At 30.9% G+C, this 22,412-nt stretch overlaps 1 protein-coding gene and 1 long non-coding RNA gene across 3 annotated transcripts; one reads left to right on the plus strand and one right to left on the minus strand.

Moving 5' to 3' along the window:
- Window positions 1–5,512: 5,512 nt before the first annotated feature.
- LOC137837653 (F-box/LRR-repeat protein At3g26922) lies at window positions 5,513–10,847 on the minus strand. Of its 2 annotated transcripts, none has more exons than XM_068646738.2 (4): window positions 10,685–10,847; window positions 9,077–10,057; window positions 8,716–8,919; window positions 5,513–5,901 (listed from the first exon to the last, which is right to left on the minus strand). In XM_068646738.2, exons 2-3 carry the CDS (start codon window positions 10,013–10,015, stop codon window positions 8,743–8,745), a joined length of 1,116 nt encoding a protein of 371 aa, XP_068502839.1. In that variant the 5' UTR covers window positions 10,016–10,057; window positions 10,685–10,847; the 3' UTR covers window positions 5,513–5,901; window positions 8,716–8,742. The 2 variants fall into 2 exon arrangements, with proteins under 2 accessions (XP_068502839.1, XP_068502840.1); XM_068646739.2 differs by having other exon boundaries at window positions 10,691–10,831.
- A 10,358-nt stretch (window positions 10,848–21,205) lies between these two features.
- Window positions 21,206–22,118, plus strand: LOC137836513 (uncharacterized). The gene is made up of 3 exons (XR_016520628.1): window positions 21,206–21,352; window positions 21,426–21,654; window positions 21,893–22,118. It is a non-coding gene; the product is annotated as an uncharacterized LOC137836513 (long non-coding RNA).
- The last annotated feature ends 294 nt before the right edge of the window (window positions 22,119–22,412 follow it).

Genomic DNA, 22,412 nt, shown 5'->3' on the forward strand with positions numbered 1-22,412 from the left:
GGTTGTGCACCGTTGCCTTTGCTTTGTGTTTGTCGGGTATCAGAGTTTTGTGCTCTGATACCATGAAAGAATATTCTCTGTTTTATTCAATCTGTCTTTCATCTATAGCAATGATACATATATATAACCATAGCATTAGAACCGTACAGAACCGTACAGATTCTTTTTCTCACATAACATCTGTAATCAAGACTAATTATAGACCCATTAATAGTGATTATATTCCTATAATTAAGTCTAATTATAGACTCATTAATAGTTATTATATTCATGTAATTAAGTCTAATTAAGTCTAATAATGATTTTGTCCGGTAATACTCCTATAATTAGGTCTAATTATAGACTAATTAATAGTGATTATATTCCTGTAATTAAGTCTAATTAAGTCTAATAATGATTTTGTCCGATAATAGTAATCATCACTCATTTCAAATAAAATTAAAAACTTACAAAATATGAAATTAGATGAGAACAATCTCTATCTCTATCTTGATAAATATAAACCTTTTCCGGACTATATGCTTTCATAATCATTAGGAATGATAACAATTGTTAATATTTAATTAGATTATTTTTTTTTGTTTACAATGTAAAATTTATATTTTTATTTGTTTTTATTTTTAATATTTGAAAATTATGAATCTTTTCTTCTTATTATCGTCTTTGTTGGATGATACTAGAGGAAACATGATACTATCAACAAATTAATCTTAAAAGGATAAATGCTTTTTTCTTTAACATTAAATAATAATAAAAAGATTACAATTCAATGTTAAAGAGTAAAGAAAAAAAAATTCAACTGCATAAAGTTAAGAATAGAGAACTAAATTTATTAATTGTATTTTAACAATTTAAAAGAGGGATGAATACGAAAATGAGAAAGAAGAGTGATGTATATATTCATTATCATCCACGTACCTAATTTAGGATGTCATACGTTGATCATACTTGTACCTAGTTAATCTAATAGATACTTTCTATCAATAAAAAAAATCGTTAAATAGAAATTAATTTTATAAAAAAAACAATTAATTATTATATTAATTTAATTGGATATTGTTTTAGAGACTAAAAAAATTATTGATATTTAAAATAGTTTATATTATTAATAAATAATTTCTATTTAATGATTTTCTTATATGCACCAACATCAAGATGAGTTTAGATAATACTTATAGGTCCAAATTTATTGTCTTATATAATAATAGCATCAAGCTTTTCATGGACTTAATGTTGCACAAAACAACCATGTTGGACTTGATTGTGTTAACTATGTAAAGAACGATGTTCGTGGTGAGGGGTATGAAGAACTTGGAGTTGCACTTATTAAAGTTGGACTATGATAAGAGGTTTGTTTAATTTCTTGTTCTTCTAGTAAAAATCAACATGAGTGTACAAAACTGTCTTTAAGGATCTAGTGAGCTCAACCAACTCATCTTCAATTTATGAAGCTCAAACGAAGATCCCCTTTCCCTTGGCAAACTCACCACCCAAAAGACAAGTCCACATAAAAGCTCTAGTTTGTAACTCCTTACAAGAAGCAAACAAATTTTGTGAAGTCGTTAAGGTTATTACTTCCTTCTCAACATAGGTCAATGAAATATTTACCCTAAATGGAATTCTCCACCACGAAAATACGATGTCAAACTCATCCTGACATCAGACAATGAGTGTTAGGCTCTCTTTGGAGAACATTGATGAGACAATGTGTGCTTCTTAAAGGACTTTTCATGCTTCTTATGTTTTTTTTCTTTTCAACATGAGGGGGGTGTTGGTTAGCTCGCATGACAAACTCAATTTTCATTGTCTCCTAGACATCCTATTAGGACCTTCTCGACATCTTTCCTATAGTGCAGCCTTAATTGGAGAAAGGGCGGTGTTTACCATGACAAATGAAATGCAAAGTGACATTCAACAAAGTTAACACCAAAATAAATTATAAGGATTCATATCATCTAAATCTACACAAAAATGAGGAGAAAAGTAAACAATAATGTTCTGGGAGGTTAGCTTTTGCAGTAACTCATCTAAAATCTCTAAAATTCTATTATCATGGGTGATCATCATGGATCTCGGCCAATGACGATATCAGACGGGATCCCTAGTATAATAAAAAGGAAATTTGGACTTGTCACCATCATAAAAAAAATGACGACCAAACAACTCCACCACAACTTTGAAAAATCTACCCTTAAAGTTCTTATATGAAAAAGTATATTGTGCAAATAGATAACTTGTTGGCTATCCAATAAGTGACAACCATCCCACGGGATTGGTCACTGAGTGTTATAAAAGTGAAGAAACACTTAGGGTGATGGATTCAAATGTAACACATCGCATATTAAATGAAGGGCTTGCAACAAAGTCTAATTGTTGAGATAAAGATATGTGGGTGCAACGTTTAGAACTTGTAACACATGCATCGTAAACTTGTTGAAGGGAAAACATACATACACATCCATAAACAAACACATATACATATGGGAAAAATCATTTGAAGCACCCTTGCAACCATGACACATGTTATCTTTCGATCTACACAATTCCAACTTTTGACGTGTTAGTTAGCATGGTCATGCTCCCAACAAAGGATTAAATCACAAAGGACCATTTGTATTTTGATAAGCACTTGATTACACGAGAATCTACCCAATCGTACCTTGATTGCACATGCATATCAATCTCTGCTTGCTCAACGACCAAATCAACATTTTTGGTGGCGTGAGGTTATCACGAAATGAATTGTTAGTGACAGATAACATCTAGGAATATGAACTTATCCTTAATGGACGAATCAAGGTGGCCACTCACTTGAAGAATCTAAAGCACTAAAAGAGGATTACATCATTAACCTGATAAAGAAACAAACTCTTTACAACTAGCCATTGTTCAAACCTTTAGAAAATACAAGTTGTCACATGAGAATGACTTGCACCCGTTTTTTTGTCAAAGAAAAATGAACACCAATTGTCGCGAACATTCTTCATCTATTGAATCTCCGATATTCAATGGTCACAAAAATACAATTGTCTCACTTCTCTAGACACCATCAACCATCAAAACCACTCATGAAGTGAGCTGACAAAACATTGAGATTAGCCTAGTGACTTTTTTATACTCGCAACATCTAGAGTTTGGGAGGCCAGAACTAGATATTTGGACATAAGCACATAGACTACTTGTATAACCTGCAACCCACTTAGGTGCAAGTTTGTATTTTGAAGCTAAAAATTGAATGTAGGTTTTTAAAATCCAGTTTACATTACTAGTATACTAAACACATTGGGTTTTCAATTTCATGTTGTTAGAGTTATTTTAATCAACAAAAAGTCCAACAACCACACTCATTATTCCACTTTGATTCACATCCAACTTTCAAATTCTATTGTTGTCACTACCTCCGCATCTTAAAAGAGGTTTTTCGAGTTCACCTGTTTATTTGAAGATCCAACTCATTCTCTAACATGTGTTGTGCGACTTCAATTCTAACATGGAAAACTTCTCTGCTTGCCTTAATTCTTGAAGCCATATCTAGTAAGGTTCCCTCACTCTTCTTTGGTTTTTTATTTGTCAATGTTGTTAAGTTCCACTTGTTTCATATTAAACTCTTATGTGTTTCAATGTGTAAATCTTTGCTTTTGTAAAAATTGATCATATAAATCTATCTTTTGTACAATTTTGTATGATTTTGTAAGATTTTATTGTCTTGTTTTAGAACTATTTTATATTTAATTATATAATTTAATTTTTAATTACTTTGTATTTGAATTTAAAAAAATATTTGAATTTAGTTTAATTTAAAGAACACTTAAAATGTGTTTGTAGTATGTTAAAATTACTTTTTAATTATACTTTATGGATGTCGGTAAGTTCTAATAATTCACAAGTTGTGTGAAGTATGTAAGATTTATTAAAATTGAAACTCGTTTGAGCTGTGATATGTACAAACACACTTTTTTTTAATACTGATTATTGAAAAGTCAATATATCATCTAAAATAGAAATAACGTTGCCCATATCAGTCAAGAGTGAGAAGAAGTTGGATAATTAAAATCCCTTCCAGTTGATTACTTAAGATATATCAATCTAAACCCTTAGATTATTTATATAATTAAGATTACATGTATAATTACAAGGATTAGAAACTAATAAGGAATTAAGAAGATTATATATAAGAGCAACTTTTTAAGTCTATCCAATAATAAGACACATTATAACTTTATAATAATAAGTTGACATTTTTTCCTGTATGAATTTATTAATTGCACATTTATTATTCCCATCAATACATTACTAATTTCAGCATGTGTCTTATGCATGCATACCTTCTCGTTATTTTTGAATGTCATGCCTTAACCATACCTGAAAAGGTTTCAGAAAGATTAGGAGAACCGTTTATAACTAAGAATCATAATAAGGGAAAAAAAAGAGGACAATAAAAAAAGAAATGTGGATGAAAAGTGTGATAAGTTGCATGGTATGGAAGATGATTTTACAAGGAAGAGGATTGCACAGTGAAATGTTTGGGTTGGGAGGTGCTTCTTATTTGTATTATTGGAGAGTGTGCTGCAAAAGTTGTGTTGATGTGTATTGGAAACCAGGGATGGTGATTTGGTACTTTTTTGTTGTTAGGGTCAGAAATTATTTGAGAAGTCATCATATTTCATGGACAACATGCAAAAACATCTGAAAAGGACATGTGGAAAACCAGAAACAGAACATGGATTTTGGGAATCTCTGGTTCTGTGATCTTAGTTTTACTAGTAATATAACATTTTGTTATGAAAGTTTATTAACTTTTATGAAAAGAGTTCATTTCATAATGGATATATGATATGATAGCAGATAATAACATAATAAATATAAATAATATAAGATATTAGATATGATAAATATTACACCTAAGTAATATAATATAAAGAAATCTCACATTTAACTTTTATTAGGTGGCATTCCAACAATTTTATTTACTTGAAAATATAGAGATGAAATTGAAGCATTTACTATTTGCTGTTCTGTAATAACCTATTAATACCGGGAAGTCTTTTTTTTTTTTTTTTTAAGTTTGGTTTTTTTTTTAATTGTTGGAGACCACCAAAATATTTCAATTTGTATTGAACCCTACCTAAAGTTTGTCTTTGTTTCAGTTTGTCTTTGAAACAAAAGATATTTTAAAATGATAAGATATAAATTTCTGCACAGGTTTGTACTGGGTTCTTTGAACCCACAAATAATATATAATAACTTAGTTGTTTAGAAAGCATTCCAACCGAACTTCAACAAAAAAAAAGAGGCTTCCAATATTAATAATAGGTTGATACAATACAGAAAATGCTTCAATCTAATTTTCATATATCTCGAAGTAAATAAAATTGGTAGAATACCACCTAATAAAAAATGGAATCTTTCATTGTACTAGAAAACCATTTCGGTAGGATACTAAATTTAAAAGATGGTTCAGACAGCATTTAATATAGATTAAAAACTACAAATTATAAATGATATTTGAAACTACAGAATGTCATATTTTTTATATGTTTATATAAAAAGAGAATATCCAAAAGATTCCAATAGTTTGGAGAGAGATTCTTCACAAATTTGGTTTTATGTTCAATTGTCAAAACTGAACTTTGGAGACTGTTTTTGGGACTCGAATTAGCTATGGATCCGAATGGAAAATAAAATTTGAAAAAGAAAACCTATAGCAGCGATGAATTCTCAAACTGCTTTCTTTTACCTAGTTTAAGGGAACAGTTCCAAGCTTCCAGCTACCATCTTGTTAACTACACTAGTAACCTAACCTATCCTTAGGTATGTCTTCCAGGAAACAACAGACTGTCACCATATTGAACCACATCGGATCCTTTGACTGCATGGATCAAGGGCGTATGGACAAGGAACCTAAACAAGAATGAGTTAATATTAGTCAAAACCAATTTTGCAGTAGGGGTAAACCTATACCAAGAAATTTTCAAACATTTCAATAAGTCAAATTAAGAAAATGACATGCCATAAGTAGTAAATCTTCTTGGGCTTCAACTCAAACTTGTAATGCCAAAGCACTACACCAAACATGCAAGCAAAAACTAGAAACATGGAACTGGTAATGTTAGAGGCATTCCCCCTGGAAAATTTATGCCAATACAATACATAATTTGAAAAATTGTAATTAAGTTAAGAGTGCTTAATTTTATTCAATATTTAAAGCTACACCACTGCGAGCCAAACTGACTAAAACACAAGAAGTTTCAGACATATGTTCACTTAATCAGTTAACTAATCTCTTTAACCATTATCTTATAAAAAACATACATAAAAAGTTAAAATCAACAGGACTATTACCTTGCACAGATTATACATGACAAGTCCAAAAATAAATGTGAATTTTCTGGAAGACAGCACATAAACTATATTGGATTAGCAGAGGAGAAGGAATAGAAAACTGTTACATATGAGAAACCTATCATACAAGTGTCAAGCATTGAATTGGACTTTGAAATCTGAGAACTCGGAAACACTGAATTTTTTCTAGCAATGCAGATACACTACTTCACATGCTTAATGCAATTAAGTCAGTATGGTGACAAAAACCCTATGCATGCTTAATGAAATTAAGTCCAAGAAAGTATTGCAACTAAAAACGTATATTGTATGTCACTTATATATAAAAATTAGAAGTGCATAATGTACATGAAATTAGATCAATTACAATTTTTAAGCACCCATTCCAGTTTCTTACAGTGACTAGTCAAAAGTCTATGATGAAAATATGGCAGATGTCATTGCAGTCTATAGTAGAAGCATGGTGGATATAGTAAAAAAAAACCTTATACAAACAAAAGTATCCTAGAAAACTGCAGAATATAATTAAAAAAATAATATCGAAAACAAACTATAAAGTACAAACATATAGTAAGAAGCAAAGTTCACCAAAAGTACACAATCCACAACTTACAGAATAAAATCAGAGAGTAAGCCTCATAGTTCAGAGATTTGGACAAAAGTAGAGAAATAAAGACAACCAAAAAGGAAATGTAGATTAAAGAAAAAGAGATATGCAAAGAATCAGTGAAAGAAAAAGAAACAGATAAACAGGGACCCAAAGAACACAGAAGATACTTGAAAGAACAAAATTATTAATTTGCAAAAGACAGTCTCCTTTGCCGGACATGTTGGAAGCATTCAATTAAATGGGTGCCCAGTGCAAGTTTGGTTTAGTAAAGAAAGATGCAAATACAGAACACGTTAGACACCCTGTTTTGAGAATCTTTAGGAGTTTCTTTTAAAAGAACAAACAGAGGGTGACTGCTTTGCATGATTTTCATAACCACTATGGCAAAAGTAGCTGTCATATCCCTGTAAAGGTGTTTCACGCAAAATCAACTATGCCATAGTTCCACAGCAACACAATGGTCATCTATTTAACATATATATGTCTAGAAGCAGCCAGCATTCTCTCACAGATTTATCATCATGAACTTGAGCATATGAATACAGAAACTAACAGTCTATAAACTTTAGCATTTAGTCAACAGAGGTGTTCACAGTGAAAAGATTAATCGAACAAAGCAGCCGTAAATAAGAGTAACAAAAAACCGAATTGAAATTCAGCCAAAAATAAATGGTCAACTTGTAAAATTATGCTGTCAGGTTTAAGGAATAATTATAGTTTCATCAACCATTCAAAATAGTCTAGCACATTAAAATGAAATGGACTTCTAACTTTCATCAGTCAAACTTAAACCAAGTTCAAGGTTCCAGATTTGAGGTCTGAGAATCAAATCACAGAATTAAGTTTCAAGTATTCTTTAAAGCACAGTTGTAGGTAGCTCAAACATTTTGTTTGCAGTCAGAAAAAAGTATCTCAAGTTTAGAAAATGAACAATGACCAATTTAACAGAGCTTAACCATAAAAAACAAGATGTAATGTATGATGACATATTTTACATTAATTAAAAGAGACAGTTGTATTTCTTTTTGTCCCTAGACTCCAAAGAGGTTAGGTTTAAATAGATACAAGTAGGGTAAAACATCGGACTAACCATAGCCACTTGAAGGAAAATAAAACAGAACATATTGAGCTAATTATAACCACTGGAGGAAAAATAAAACAATATAAAGCCCGAAATATACTTAATAACTGTGATAGTCTTTCAATCACATTTGTATTATGCAGTTACACTTGGACCGTTAAGTGATTTGGGCCTAGTTGTTATCATTGTCATTTCAAAAGCACCCAAATAAAATTTTCTAATGCAGCCTCAATTCAGTTGTAAACAGAATATTTTGCTCATCATTCTACAAGACTCCAACATCAAAATAATGAAAATTGTGTTTCAAAAACAATGTTTCACATGGTGGTAGGTTATTAAATTTTATAATTTTTGTTAGATATTATTAGATATAATTAGATATTATTTGATATTATGAGATATTATAGATATTGTTAGATATCTCATATTTATGTAATGGGCTTAGCCCATATGTTTCTTTTTCCTATATAAACATAACCCTATGTGTTCAATATACACAAGGGATTTACCCTATTCTTTCTTTTCCTTTAATAATTTTCAACTGCTAAATCGAAAAAAAAAAATATTGATGACATGCAGACAAGGACCCGTGCAAATACAACTTGGAAATAAGTGCATCACCATATCATGGAAAAACAGAACCCAAACAAAGTAAAACTGAAAAATTTGAAATATTTTATACCCCAAGAGTTAAGCATGTATATCTCCATCAATTTGTGACGAGAAAATCAATTCTGGCCAGTGGAGAGTTCTGAAGTAAGTACTCCAATGCTCTGTTTAATCTATCATTAGATATATCTGCATGTGGTGGTTTCTTCACTTGCAATGACTTCAATTGAACAAAACAAGGACGTTGAATGCTCGCTGCAAGAGGTTTTGATAGATCCTACAGAGATAGAGAAAATTGAAATTGAAATTGATATTTTAATCAACATTCTTAATTGCAAGACTGAGTATAGGAAAAAAAATAGCATAAAAACAAAAGAATCTTATGAGCCTTATGAAAAAATAAAGAGGTAAAGAGGAAAAGTATAGTAACTAACTTGTAGTATTATTTCAAGAGCACGCACAGACACTGTCATTATCTTTACATTAGTTAGCCCTTGCAGCCAGCTTATGATGAGTAACTCTGTCTTGTGAAAACATGTATATCCATATGTCTCAATGGTTAATTCCTCAAGGAAAGAAAGATTGCATGAGGAAAGAAATGGATGATTGTTATGACCCAAGACAGAGAGAGAACTAAGGTTTGGAGTAGAAAGCTCAATTTGGAAAAAACCTGCTTCAAAGCTACCATCTACGGTCAAATTGGAAAGGTTAGAATTACATAGACTGAGGAATTTTACATCATTTTGCAACGAACAACCTTCAAGTATCAAACTATTCAACATGTGACATGCAGAAAATGGCTCAGCATAATCACTGCCACTTGCAGTAAAAGTGACAGACTCAAGTTGCAAGCTTCTTAAGGCTGGCATGTTCAGAGATTCTGGAAGTAATATCATGGAAGGGTCATAAGAACTAACAGAAAGCTTAAGAAATGTCAAGGACTGACAGGAAAAGATGTAAGGGCGAAACTCAAAACTGGGTTTGAAGTTTAAATTTATAAAGATTGTTAACTGCTGAACATTGTGCAGCACCGCATATTTCATGAGTCTATTCAGGGGCTGGGGCTGAGCATAACCACGACGAGTGAATTCAAGATTAAGTAGGGAAATGGAATCATCACGTCTAGACAGAACATGAGACACAAATTTGCTGAAATTGGTGACATTATTAAAGAAGAATGTGTTAAATGCAAGAGTAGTGAGATGTTTCCAGAGATCCTTCCATCTTTTAGACAACACACAAGTTTGAACAGCATATTTTGTGTCCATAAATTCCATAATGTGGACCAGAACACAGTCAGGTAATTCACTGAGCCTGTCCTTCTCCTCTTCTCTACCTCTTCTATTCCTCCTCGGTTTCTTCTTTATCTTCATAATCAAGTTCCCTACTTTTCCTTTTCCTTCTTCTACAGATATCTGATCAAAGAAACATTAGAAAAAAATACTTCTCAATCTCATATATGCTTTAAATTGAAGGAAATTAATAGTCTCTCCAAAATATTTTTCAGTTTTATAGCGCAAACAACCATTTTAATTCCTCAAGGTGTAAAAAACAATACCACATCAATATCTGAAAATAAGAAAATTCAAAATTTTGTCACTCTAGTCTTTAAACTAAATTACTTATTATCACTTTATCACTGAGGGACTGATTGCATACAAGTTATACAGGCATGGTTGGATACAAGATAAAACTGCTTTTCAGACCATATTCTTGATTCATTGAAAACATAGAGCTTTTTCCAATAAAAAATCCTTCTAACAGCAGACTCTTAAAAAGGATTACCAGATAAGTCAAACAATAATTGGAATTTGAACAGAAATGAGAAAGAACTCACTATACTGATTCATATAGACTAAATTGATCACCTCTCACACATTTGAGAACTGAATTAACTATTTACTCTCTCATTTCTAAAGAATTTTAACATCTGATGATAAACCCTGTGGGAAGTGATCATAATTATACCAAAAAAACTAACTTTTGTTGCTGTCATTCTAAAATAATTGGTAAGAAAGAAAGGGAGAAGGCCAAAGAAATACCTTGACCTTTGGAAATGGCACAGTTACAAAGTGACGCTTCAAATTCTCCTATGGAATGTTGGTTTAGGGTTTGAATCCATGAGAAGATGAAACGATTTGGTACTAAAGCGCCGCAGAGCTAGCGAAAAACCACTTCATTGTTTACTTATTACACATTCCCCTCTCCGCTCCTTTATAAGTAATAATTTTTGTTATTATTTTGAGTTAATTTTTTTTTCTATTAATATAATACTTTATTTAAATTACATCTTTAATCATTTTTTATATAATATAAATTTCATTATTTTAGTTATTAAATTTTTTTATATTGTCTCAATATAATATATATATATATAATTATATTTCCTTCCAATAGTTTCTGCTTACCAATCAAATAAATAATTAACAATAAGACAAAAATAAAGAAAGAACAAACTTATAAGACCACGACATTATTAAATATAAAAATGAAAACATAAATAATTGAGATATCTTAACAAAAAAATATATTAAGAGAATCAAAATATTATATACCAGTGTACCATTGTTATTTATTAAATCTATAAAAGTAATCTTTCAAACATTACGCATGCATGAGACAAAATGAAAATAAATGCACTACAGTGAACTGATGAATGTTGTTTATGTTGTTGTCATCAATAAAAAGAATATTCAATAGGAAGTAAGAGAATTGATCATAAATTATTTAAATGAAGGAATACATTAAGATGACAAGAGTTGATTATTTGTACGATGGAATCACTCAAAAAAAGAATAAGAAGTACGTTTGACTGATTTTTTTTTGCTAGAGATATAGAAAATATTAAATTCTAAATTAAACACAACTATCAAGATATTTTTATAAGTAAAGAAATTTTGGATTAAATATTTATTATAATGTATTTAATATAGTGTGAAATTTTAGCAGTGTTGTTAGTCTTTATTTTTGTATCGTTAAGTCTATAAACGAAGATAAAGAGTATAAGTATGACTTTAGGATTGTTAAGATAAATGATGTCATTTCTCTACACACAAAAGAAGTTCATCATTGAAGTGTTAGAAAAATATTAAACATGAAAAACTTTAAACAGAAAAGTTCTAAGTCATAATAGATCTTTTTGGAATGCTTATAAATAAAAGTGCACAATCCATATGAGATATTGATAGGTGAATGAGATTAACAAGCATACATATGCTCACAATTTCTTCATTCTTTTAAGTTTTTAAGTGCTTAGAAAAGTCATTCACTAAAGGATCTAGAAAGAGAAAGTGATTTCTTGTAAATTCTTGAGAGATTAATGTGCTTAACCTGGAGAGATATTGTGCACTTGTCTTTAAACTTAATGGGAGATTGACAAATAATATGGAGAAACTTTGTGTAGCTGTCATACTAAAAATACTTTTAAACATTTGATTGTTTATTGAAACACCTACCTTGTCTTTAGTATTGGAGAGAATTTGATGTAACTCAAGTTAGAGGTAAAATAATATAAAAACAAAATATTTGTTATCTTTTTTTTTTACTCTTGTCTTTCTCTCTTGGTCACCATTAAAACCTTTTAGAAAGTGTTTGTAAACTTATTTATAAAGTTACTAGATGACCTCCTATAAACTTCTAATAGACTTAATTATGAAAATCTTCTAACATGTTTTTAAAACTCTAATCAAACTCTCATTTTATAACTAATTTTCTTCTTAAGGGTGAGAGAAATATATTACATAAAAATCATTTATCTTTGTAATGTCTTTTGTTCATAAGTAATGAAAAAAATAATAATTGCATATGTTCTTTTGATTACTCTTATTTATCTTTTATTGTGCACCAGAAGAAAATAGTTGTTTAGCGTTGGCTAAAAGTTGACACCAATTAATCAATATTGTTTGATTTGCATTGTATCTATGTGTCGAATTTTGAAGACTCACTCTAAGTAAAGTCAATTAATTTGTAACAAATTTTTAAATTAAAGTAATTTAGCGTCAGTTTGGTCGACATTAATATTTTCTATTTTAAAATTTATTTACTTTAGCATCGGTTTGGCTGATACTAGTGTTTTTTATTTTAAAATTTATTTAGTTTAGCATCAGCTTGACTCAGTCTAATGTTTTTTTTTATTTAATTTAGCGTTGGCCTAATATTTTTTATTTTAAAATTTATTTAATTTAGCATAGACTAAGTCGACATTAAATAAAATTGTTTTTAATATCAATTTAAATTACGTCAGTTTGGTCAATGATAATTTCAAAATAAGTTTATCGTAAAACGTCTCATCTTTAACAAAATAAAATATAAAAAAATAGAAAAAAAAATATAATAGATGAAGGAGATGAATGCGAATGAAAGAATTTGGATAAGAGTGTGGATGAACAGATATTGTGAGCAAAGAAGATAATTGTGGATGAAAAAGATAAACACGTTGATAAAAAAAATGAGTATGAAGAAATTTGTGTGTAAATGAAGGAGTTGAGTACAAGAAAATTATATAGAATGTGAGAGAGGAAAATTGTTGGTGAGAAGTGCAAAATGCCTTCAAAGTGAGTTCGTTCTTTGATGAAAAAACAATCCTTGTCCTGGTGTTCCATTGACATAACGTATGACACGTAATGTTGCATCCCAATGAGGTTTGTGGGGTTCCTTCATATATTGGCTCAAGGTTCGAATAAAATAAACAATGTTGGTCCTTGTCACAGTAAGATATATTAATTTACCAACGAGGAATCTGTACTTAGTAAGCTCCTTGAGTAATTCGCCATCATCAGTTGACAACTTTAAACTCTGTTCCATTGGAAAACTATTTGATTGTGCACTTGTAAGTCCCACATCTTGACATATGTCCAAGGCATATTTCCTTTGAGTCATGTATATGCCCTCTTTTGATAATGAAAATTCAATGCCGAGAAAGTACCTCAAATCTCTGAGGTCTTTGATTTGAGCATACATGTTTTAAGATGATTCATTTCCCATAGATCATTTCTAGTTAATTGAATATCATATACGTAAATATGTTATGCAGTGAACGAAGAACCTCATTGTTTGGTGAATAAGGATTAATCAACCTTGGATTGTTGGTATTCAGCCTTTTGAATGACATGTGGATAGGATGAAGGTAGTTCAAGTGCTAAGTTAGGTAAGACGGAAGGTGGAGGTGCCATTTGAGTTTGTTGTCGGAATGGGAAGACGGTTTCTTGAAAAATAATATCACGACTGATGATAAAGTTGTGGGACTCTAAGTTGAAAAGTTTATACCCCTTGTGATTACTTGGATAGCCAACAAAGACACATCGACAAGCTTGGGAGTCAAACTTATGTTTGGGATGGACAACGATGGCGTAATTGAGGCAAACGAAGACTCTAAGGTGTGAAAGTGAGGGAGGTCTTTCAAAAAGGGATTTATTTTTTAGAAGTGGTGATGGAAGGCAGTTGATGATGTGGACTGTCGTTAACACACATTCCCCCCAAACTTCAAGTGGCATATGTGATTGAAATAGAAGAGCACGTGCAGTGTTTAGGATATGTCGGTGCTTCGTTCGACCACCCCATTTTGTTGGGGTATATATACGCAAGTATGTTGAAGTTCTATACCATTTTTATGAAAGAAATCTTACATATAAAGGAATTATATCCCATTGTCAACTTGAACGAATTTGATCGTTGCATGGAATTGATTTTGAGAAAATGTTATAAACGACTCCAGAAGACATTATGTTTGTGATTTTTGAGTCATGAGAAAAATTCAAGTGCATCTAGTAAAGTCGTCTACAATAGTGAGAAAAAACGATGTCTTGTTTGTGTGGGTACTTTGTGTGGACTCCAAATGTCGCAATGCAACAACTCGAAAGAAGAATGAGTTTTTATTCCACTTATGGGAAAAGGAAACCTTGTTTGCTTTGTATGGGGACAAACATTACAATTATTGTGATCAGAAATAACAACTGAAGGTAATAAAGAGGAAGCGAGTTTGAGACGCGAAGAGGAAGGGTGACCCAATTGCATATGCCATAGGTCGATGTTGTTGGAGACTTGGAATGATCTAGGAATATTCTTGACTGGAGACATGTAATAAAAACCGTCATGTTGTTCACTCGAGCCAATCATCCTCCCCGTAGTCAAGTTATGTATTATGCAACCATTCAGAAGCATGATAACACAACAATTTAAAGTGTTAGTTAATTGGATGGTTGACATAAGGTTTAAATTGAATGATGGTACATAAAAAATATTTTGTAATGTGATATCCTTGTTAAAGTTAACATTGTCTGTAGCAGTGATGGGTGTAGTTGAACCCGTGGGCAAGTTAACTAGATGAATGGTGGGAAGTGTGGTGTGTGTGATAAAATTTGGTTCCAAAAGAGATGTGATTCGTCTTTTCGCTATCCAAGATCCATGACTTTGTGGAAATAAAATTAATGAAAGCATTAGTTGATAACATACCTGTTGCGTTTGCGAATATGTCACTATTACCAAAATTCTGATTCATCATGGAGATCACCTTTGCCAATTGTTGAATTTGTTCATTGGAGAACCCAAGTACAATGTTATTATTGGGTTGGTCACCTTCATTGTTATTTTGGAAGGAATCTGCCATATTTGCGGAAGAGTTTCTGCCAATACTTTTGTCATTGTGTTGCTACTGTGAAATGCAATTATTGTTATTCCATGTCCCATTTTTTATACGACACCTATCTTTGGTGTGACCTCTCTTGTCACAAAATGTGTAATGAAATTTGAGAGTTCTACATTCCTCTATAGTGTTCCCAAGTTTGTTACAATGATCACAATTCTTTCCTTTCGATGACTTCCATCCAGTCAATCGATTGTTTATCGCAGTAGTAATAGAAAAGCTTTCTCCAGATTCTGAGACCATGTGTTGTTGCGTCTCCTCTTGAATTATCAAAGAATGCGCTTGTCTGACGTTAGGCAATGGGTTCATGATGAGTATGTTGGATTGAATTACATTGTAGGAATCATTTAGTCCCATTAAAAATTGCATCAATTTGTCAATTTCTCGTTCCTCTTTGTGTTCTTTGTCATTGCTGCAAGTCATGGGTGTGCGATGCATTTCAAGGTCATCCCACAAAGCTTTGATCTTGATGTAGTATGACGCGGTTGACATGGTTCACTATGTGATGGTCGTGATTGATTTTTGAATTTGATAGATGGTGACTGCATTCTTTTGCAAAAATTGATCGTAAAGATCCTCCCAAACTTGCCTGGCTATCTTTGCATGAATCATTCCGACAACAATGTCTTGTTCCACTAAATAGGTAAGCCATGAGAGAATCATGGAATTGCACTTATTCCATAGATCAAATTCAAGGGGCTTCTTGACTTGTGAATGCATTTCTAGAGTGTTGTTAACAAAGCCAAGCTCCTTCTTTGTGATGAGGGCATGTGTCACTGATTTCTTCCAAGATTGATAATTCGATCCATTAAATTTTTTGGAACGAGCATGTGCCCAGGTTGATCTTAATTATGGACATAATACGGATGTGATGAATCTGTGAGAGATGGTTTTTCAGACATTTTTGCGCCTTTGGACATGGTTGGACTATTTATGACAGAAAGAGAAATATTTCTTCAGAGCACCAGGATCGGTGCTCTAATACCATATAAAAGATGTAAAATTGGAGATTGATGATCAAAGATATGATTCTTTTGTATTATTCTTGATACATACATGGCCATATATAAGTTTATCAAGGAGGGAGAGAATATTTTCGTAACTCAAGACACTAAATTAGTGATACCCACATTACGAGAATTGATTTGCGTTTACACAGCTCATCGTAATCTGTACATTAATGGTAAATATATATTTCTTAATACTCTTCAACATCGTTATCATCGGGGTGTGATGATTCGTGTCAGAACTGTGGGGCATAATCAGAAAAAGAGCCATCAAAGCATTTCACAATGGCGTTCGCTTTCTTCACCGTGTTTTCTACTTTCATGGTGGCGGTGTGGTGATGGCACTTCGAGGATCGGTCGGCGTCCTTTAGAGTAGAGGAGTGGCGGTCATTGCATAGTAAATCATGGTCGTCGCTGAAAGCCACAGTCGATTGTTAGGTAAAGTTCGGGGTTAGGCCTTTGTTTGATTCTCCCAGATAAATAAAACTTGTTTCCATTGCGTGAAAAGGATGAGAAGAGAGCACAACTCATGACTCCCATTTTCTTTTCCATATTTTCGTTTTCCAAAAACTAACTTTAGAATAATAATAGAACGTGCTCTTCTGCCTTTATTTAAATCAATTTCAAAACTATTCCTTGGAAACTGCCCTTTGAAAACTGTTGGTGACAAATGTAAATATGCTTTGTGGCAAATGTAATGACAAAATAACCAAATATTTTCTTTGATAAAATAGTAAAATAGATATAATAAATGGATAAAATAGAAAAAAAAATTATTTGTAACAGTTTCGGAAAGAATCCCCTTTATATATAGGTATATTATTAAGATTTTGTTGGAGGAGGGAGTTAAACTCAGGTTTTATAACACATAGAATCTTTAACCACTATATCAGATAAATATTTCAATCATATTATGGTTATTATTCTTATAATGATTATTAATATTATTATAAATATTATTATTATTAACAATAATACTCATAATAATATTACGACTATTATTAATAACAATAATAATATTAATATTAATAATATTATTAATGATGTCAATAATAACATTTATAAAATTAAAAATTATATTTATATAACTAATAATAATAATAATAATAATAATAATAATAAACAATAATAATGTAAATAATATTAATATTAATAATAATAATAATAATAACAACAATAATATTAGTAATAATATTAATAATAATATTAAAAATATTAAAATTAATAAAAATAATAATATTAGTATTAATAATGTTATTAATAATCAAATTAATAATAATTAATAATATTAATACTAATGTAATTACTTATGAATTTATCCATATGTAATTTCATATGAATTTTAATTCGTTCATCGACAAATTGTAATTTTTATGTAATTATGTATGGATAAATTCATAAGTAATATCTGTAGGTAACAGTTGTTTCTCTCAGCCCACCAAAGTTACGTACAAATTTATCTACGAATTTTTTTTGTCAACTATTTCATTATTATATATGGAAAAATCCATAGGTAACTCAATATTACCTATGGATAATAATTTGTATGTAATATTTGTAGGTAAGTCTCAATTTACATACATATCCAAATTCGTAGGTTATTATTAGTAGGTAATAACAAATTTTCTTATAGTTTGTGTTTTGTCATTTTTACTTCCCTCTTCTTCGTTTATGTGCTTGTCATCCTTACAATATGTTTTATTTTATTTTTTATTATATTATTAAGTATTTTCAATGGTTTGTGTTTTTTGTTTGAATTCCTTAATTGTAGTTTTGTGTCTAATTTGATTAGAGTATTGAATAGTTTTTTTTTTTCTCTTCGTGAGACAATATTCAAAGCATTATGAAGCCATTGTTTGTACATGTGAATAGGGACAATGGTTTTCTCATAATCCATTTCGATATCCAATCATTCTCCTATTTTCCTTTTATTTGGTCCTTGCCTTCTAGGTTCTTGTTGCATTGCGCTTCTAGGTTCCTGTTGCACGACACTTCTAAGGTTAGTCATTTCTTTTCTTATCAATTGTAATGTATAAGTGTGATGGCTTCATTAGGTTGTTGAATGTCTTGTTCTCTAGGATGAAGGTTTTAAAACATATAAACTGCAGAAGTTATATGTCAGCAATTTTGTGTTTAGTTATAAATTTGGCTTCAATGTATGATAAGTCTAAATTTCGTGTTTATTTATATTATTTTGGATTGGGATTTTTTAATGTTTGCGTGAATTTGAAATTGTTGATTGATTGTATCCTAATTCAGAAGTTGTTTGAAAAGTAGTTGTGGTCTAAATTTAAATTTAGACTCATTCTAATGTTGCATACAACAAAAAGAACAAACGGGTTGGGTCTAGTTGGAGGGATTCGTTTCTCCATGATGTGAGAAATAGGGTTTAAACTTTTTTTTTTTGCATAAGCTATTGATCTCTCTCATCACGTAACAAACATAAAGTTTGAATCCCTATTAAGAGAGTGTTCACATTTAGTGTCTGACATTATTTCAAACAATTTTGCCTTTGTAGAAAAATATTTGTGGGAAAGCAAATAAAGTAATTGAGAACCTACTTATTTATCGTAGTTCAAATAATTATGAAATATTGAAAGTGCCTAACTATTGGCTATGGATATAGAAGCATCTTGAATTGGTTATGCATGAACTTCAAAGGTTGGTAGTGGTTCCAATTAGGAGTACTTTATGCTTTTGTGCACAAGGCTTTATGAGGTTTGAGTGTAATTTTAACCGTCAGAAAATAAATGTGAACATAAGAATAAAACATTTTATTATTCTACTATGACGAATCTCTTAAGATCGATATAGAAAGTGAACTTTTTATGACAGTTGCATAACCATCACAAAAAATACAAACTTTCTATGTCACTTGTACATATGGGAATTCTAAAACTAGCATAAAAAATTGCTTTTACCGTCATAAAAAGATCATGCATTAGTGCTAAGACATTTGAGACAAGGGATATCTAATGAATTTTTGAATTGTGATATCAAAGTCTTCAAGCAACAAAATTTTAATCAAAGGTTAGAGAGATTTTGATTGATTATCTTAATCGAAAGAAAGATTGTGATAAGGATGTTACACTATTTCATTTATGTTGTTTAGTGTTTGACAAATCAATAATAAAATATTTGAAGGAAGGGGAAGTTGAATTCGTGATTACTATAACTATAACTACAAGGGTAAACAAATTTTTCAAATGTTCCTTGGTCAAAATCAAAGGTCATGAAGGACCATTTCACCATTTATAAAATAATACTATTAAACAATTTAACCGAAAAAAGAATAAGGTTGAACTTTGAATGATGGCATGAAATTATTAGGGGAACCTTTGGTAAAGAATGTGTCTAAGAATTAGTGGAGGTGATATTAGAGGTTAAAGAATATTGAAAGGGGAACCAACAAAGTTCTCTAAATTTGAACTTGAAGAGATTACCTTTTGAGGCCAATTTGGTTAAGTCACTACAAGAAAATCATGAAATAGAAACCAATTTTTAGAAACAAAAAATAATTAGTTGTTATAGTGACTAAATTAGAGACTATTTTAGATAGTAAAAAAAATGATTTCTAAATTAGTTTCTATTATTGTTAAATAGTTTCTAAATTGGTATCTAATTAGCTACCAAGGTTTTAACTACCAATTATTTAGATTCTAAATTTGGTAGCAAAAACTTTGGTTGCTAATTAGATGTCAATTTAGAAACCATTTAACAATAATAGAAACTAATTTAGAAACTATTTTTTTTTTAGTCTCTAAAATAGTCACTATAGCAACTAATTAATTTTGGTTTCTAAAAATTGGTTTCTATTTCATGATTTTCTTGTAGTGAGTCTTTGATTACTAAAAAAGGAGGGTAGTCTATTGATTATTACTAGATGTATTTCAATTCAGAAATTGGTGTTGTGTCAATGCTCCCACAGAACAATATGGAGATTTTCAAACAATTGCAAATAATGAAGGCCAACTTATATTAGCAAGTTGTTAAGTTAGGACTTTCCATAAAACTTTATAATTTTATTGTTTGAATATAAATATTATTTTGCTTAACTATGATTAAATGTTAAGTCTTGATAGAAATCTTGTGGAGTATCAATAACAAACAAGGAAGATAAGAAGTCACAATAAAGCAAATGCTACAAAAAGATTTTCACGAGGTAATTAGGAAGATCAAAAAAGAAATTGAGGAAATTGTTGAAAGTTAAATTTATCATAATAATCAAGTAAATGGATTTCTAACATAGTTCTAAGTAGGTAAAATGGTTTATAACATAATTTTAGTTAATAAAAAATATTAAAACAAAAAAGCATTTGACTTTTGTCCTTTGTATAGTTAAACTCTGGTCTCTGATTGAAGAATTTTGAACCGTCTATAACAATATGTTATTGAAGAATTTTGAATGTTTTGTAACAAAATATGTTATTTGAAGAATTTTGAATGTTTTATAATAAAATATGTTATTTGAAGAAAAAAATGAACACTATAAGGAAATCTTAATTTAGCTGCAAACAAATATTGAAGGCCATAAGTGGACACTAAATAGTGTCCATTAAACCTTCATTATTAAAATAAATTAAATAAGGTGTGAGGAAAGCGTGAGTTATTCTCACGTAAACTTAAAAAAAAAAAAATAATAATGGTTGCGTTGCTAAAATGGCAGTTACTAAAATTATAAAAATAATTAAAATTTAAATATTTGAAGGTTAAGCCCACGCTAAAAGTTTTAAAATTAAATTTAAATAATATGAAAGTTAAGCCCACGCAAATTACACACAAATAATTAATTTTTATTTTTGCTTTACTTTAATCCCTTCTTTTCTTTTTCTTTTTCTTTTCTTTTTCTTCTTTCATTTTTCAATTCTGAAGCAATTCTCTCCACGCAATACTCACTTCACTCCACTTTTCCTCAGCATCGGCAACATTCTCACATCTTCCCTCCATTCGAATCTCTCTCTCTCTGTTGAGCATTCAAGCATTGCGACCGGAGTACTCTCTCTGTTGAGCATTCAAGCATTGCGACCGGAGTACGACCGTGTTCTTGATTGTGCCCTAACACCGTAAGTTTCGCATTTCCTTTCGTTTTCAATCCATCGCGACCTCTATAGTAGCTAATTCGTGTTTCGCTATCAGTGAAAGAAGGAGGCTCAAGGATTTTTGTGGCGGATTGGGATTGCGGAGGAACAAGCCTTGCGGCCATGCTTTCGGCGTTGGCGAACCCTCGTTTTTGCTGCCACAACAGAGTTGTGCCTCTTGCTGCCTTGCGAGGAAACGCCGTTCCAATCTCGCAACGTTTGTGCCTGGAGCTTTTCTCGACAAGTCTTGTTTCCGCCTGTCTAACAGTAAACTCCATCGTTCTACTGTGAGTTTTCTCGCTTCGTTTCTATCTGATAATCTTGATTTTTTTTCTTTTAGTTTTTTTCCTTTTTTTTGTGGTGTTTGTTTGTAATATAATAACTGAGTCGTTTATATCTCTAGCCTTTAAGATTTTTAAAACTCTACTTATTATTTGAATAAAAATTAGACTAGAGAAGTGTCTCTTGTATCCGATATTGGGCGTAGTTTATGTTTGTGTTGATGGATTTTCTTCTGTCAAGCAGGTTCAAATTCCACGTGCAACTGTAGGTCCAGATGAGCCACATGCAGCAAGTACAACCGGCCCGATGGTATTGTTGAGAAACAAGATTCAAGTGTATATGATAATGAACTAGAGCGAATAGAGGGGTTTCTGAGTTCTGAACTTCCATCTCACCCTAAGTTGCATCGTGGTCAACTGAAGAATGGATTACGTTATCTGATTTTGCCAAATAAAGTTCCACCAAAAAGGCACGTTTAATCATTTTTATGAATTCCTTTTAAAACTAGGGCGTCTTTCTATGTGGAATTGCCGATTTTCATCCTTGAGTTTGTTTATCAATGATCAATTTCAAGAATGCGGTAAAGATATCTTGATAACACTTATCCACACGCATGGCTTTGTTTGAGGCATATTGCTTTGTGTTTTACAATTCCCCTTGAGGCGCTTTGTCTTAGTGCCTTGCTCTCGTGTTCACCAGTATTTGTTTTTGCAGGAATGCTATGTTAGCAGTTCATGTTTTTTAGTTGTGAAATGTTTAATTT

Source organism: Phaseolus vulgaris, chromosome 4 (genome assembly GCF_051622355.1).
Source record: "Phaseolus vulgaris cultivar YP4 chromosome 4, ASM5162235v1, whole genome shotgun sequence".
Classification (NCBI taxonomy): Eukaryota; Viridiplantae; Streptophyta; class Magnoliopsida; order Fabales; family Fabaceae; genus Phaseolus; species Phaseolus vulgaris.

Excerpts from the sequence above, each read along its gene's own strand:
- LOC137837653 (XM_068646738.2), bottom strand. The coding sequence starts at position 10,015 with ATGAAGATAAAGAAGAAACCGAGGAGGAATAGAAGAGGTAGAGAAGAG. Across the intron at positions 8,920-9,076 it reads CTCTTGAAATAATACTACAA|GATCTATCAAAACCTCTTGC; the intron begins GTTAGTTACTAT and ends CTATCTCTGTAG.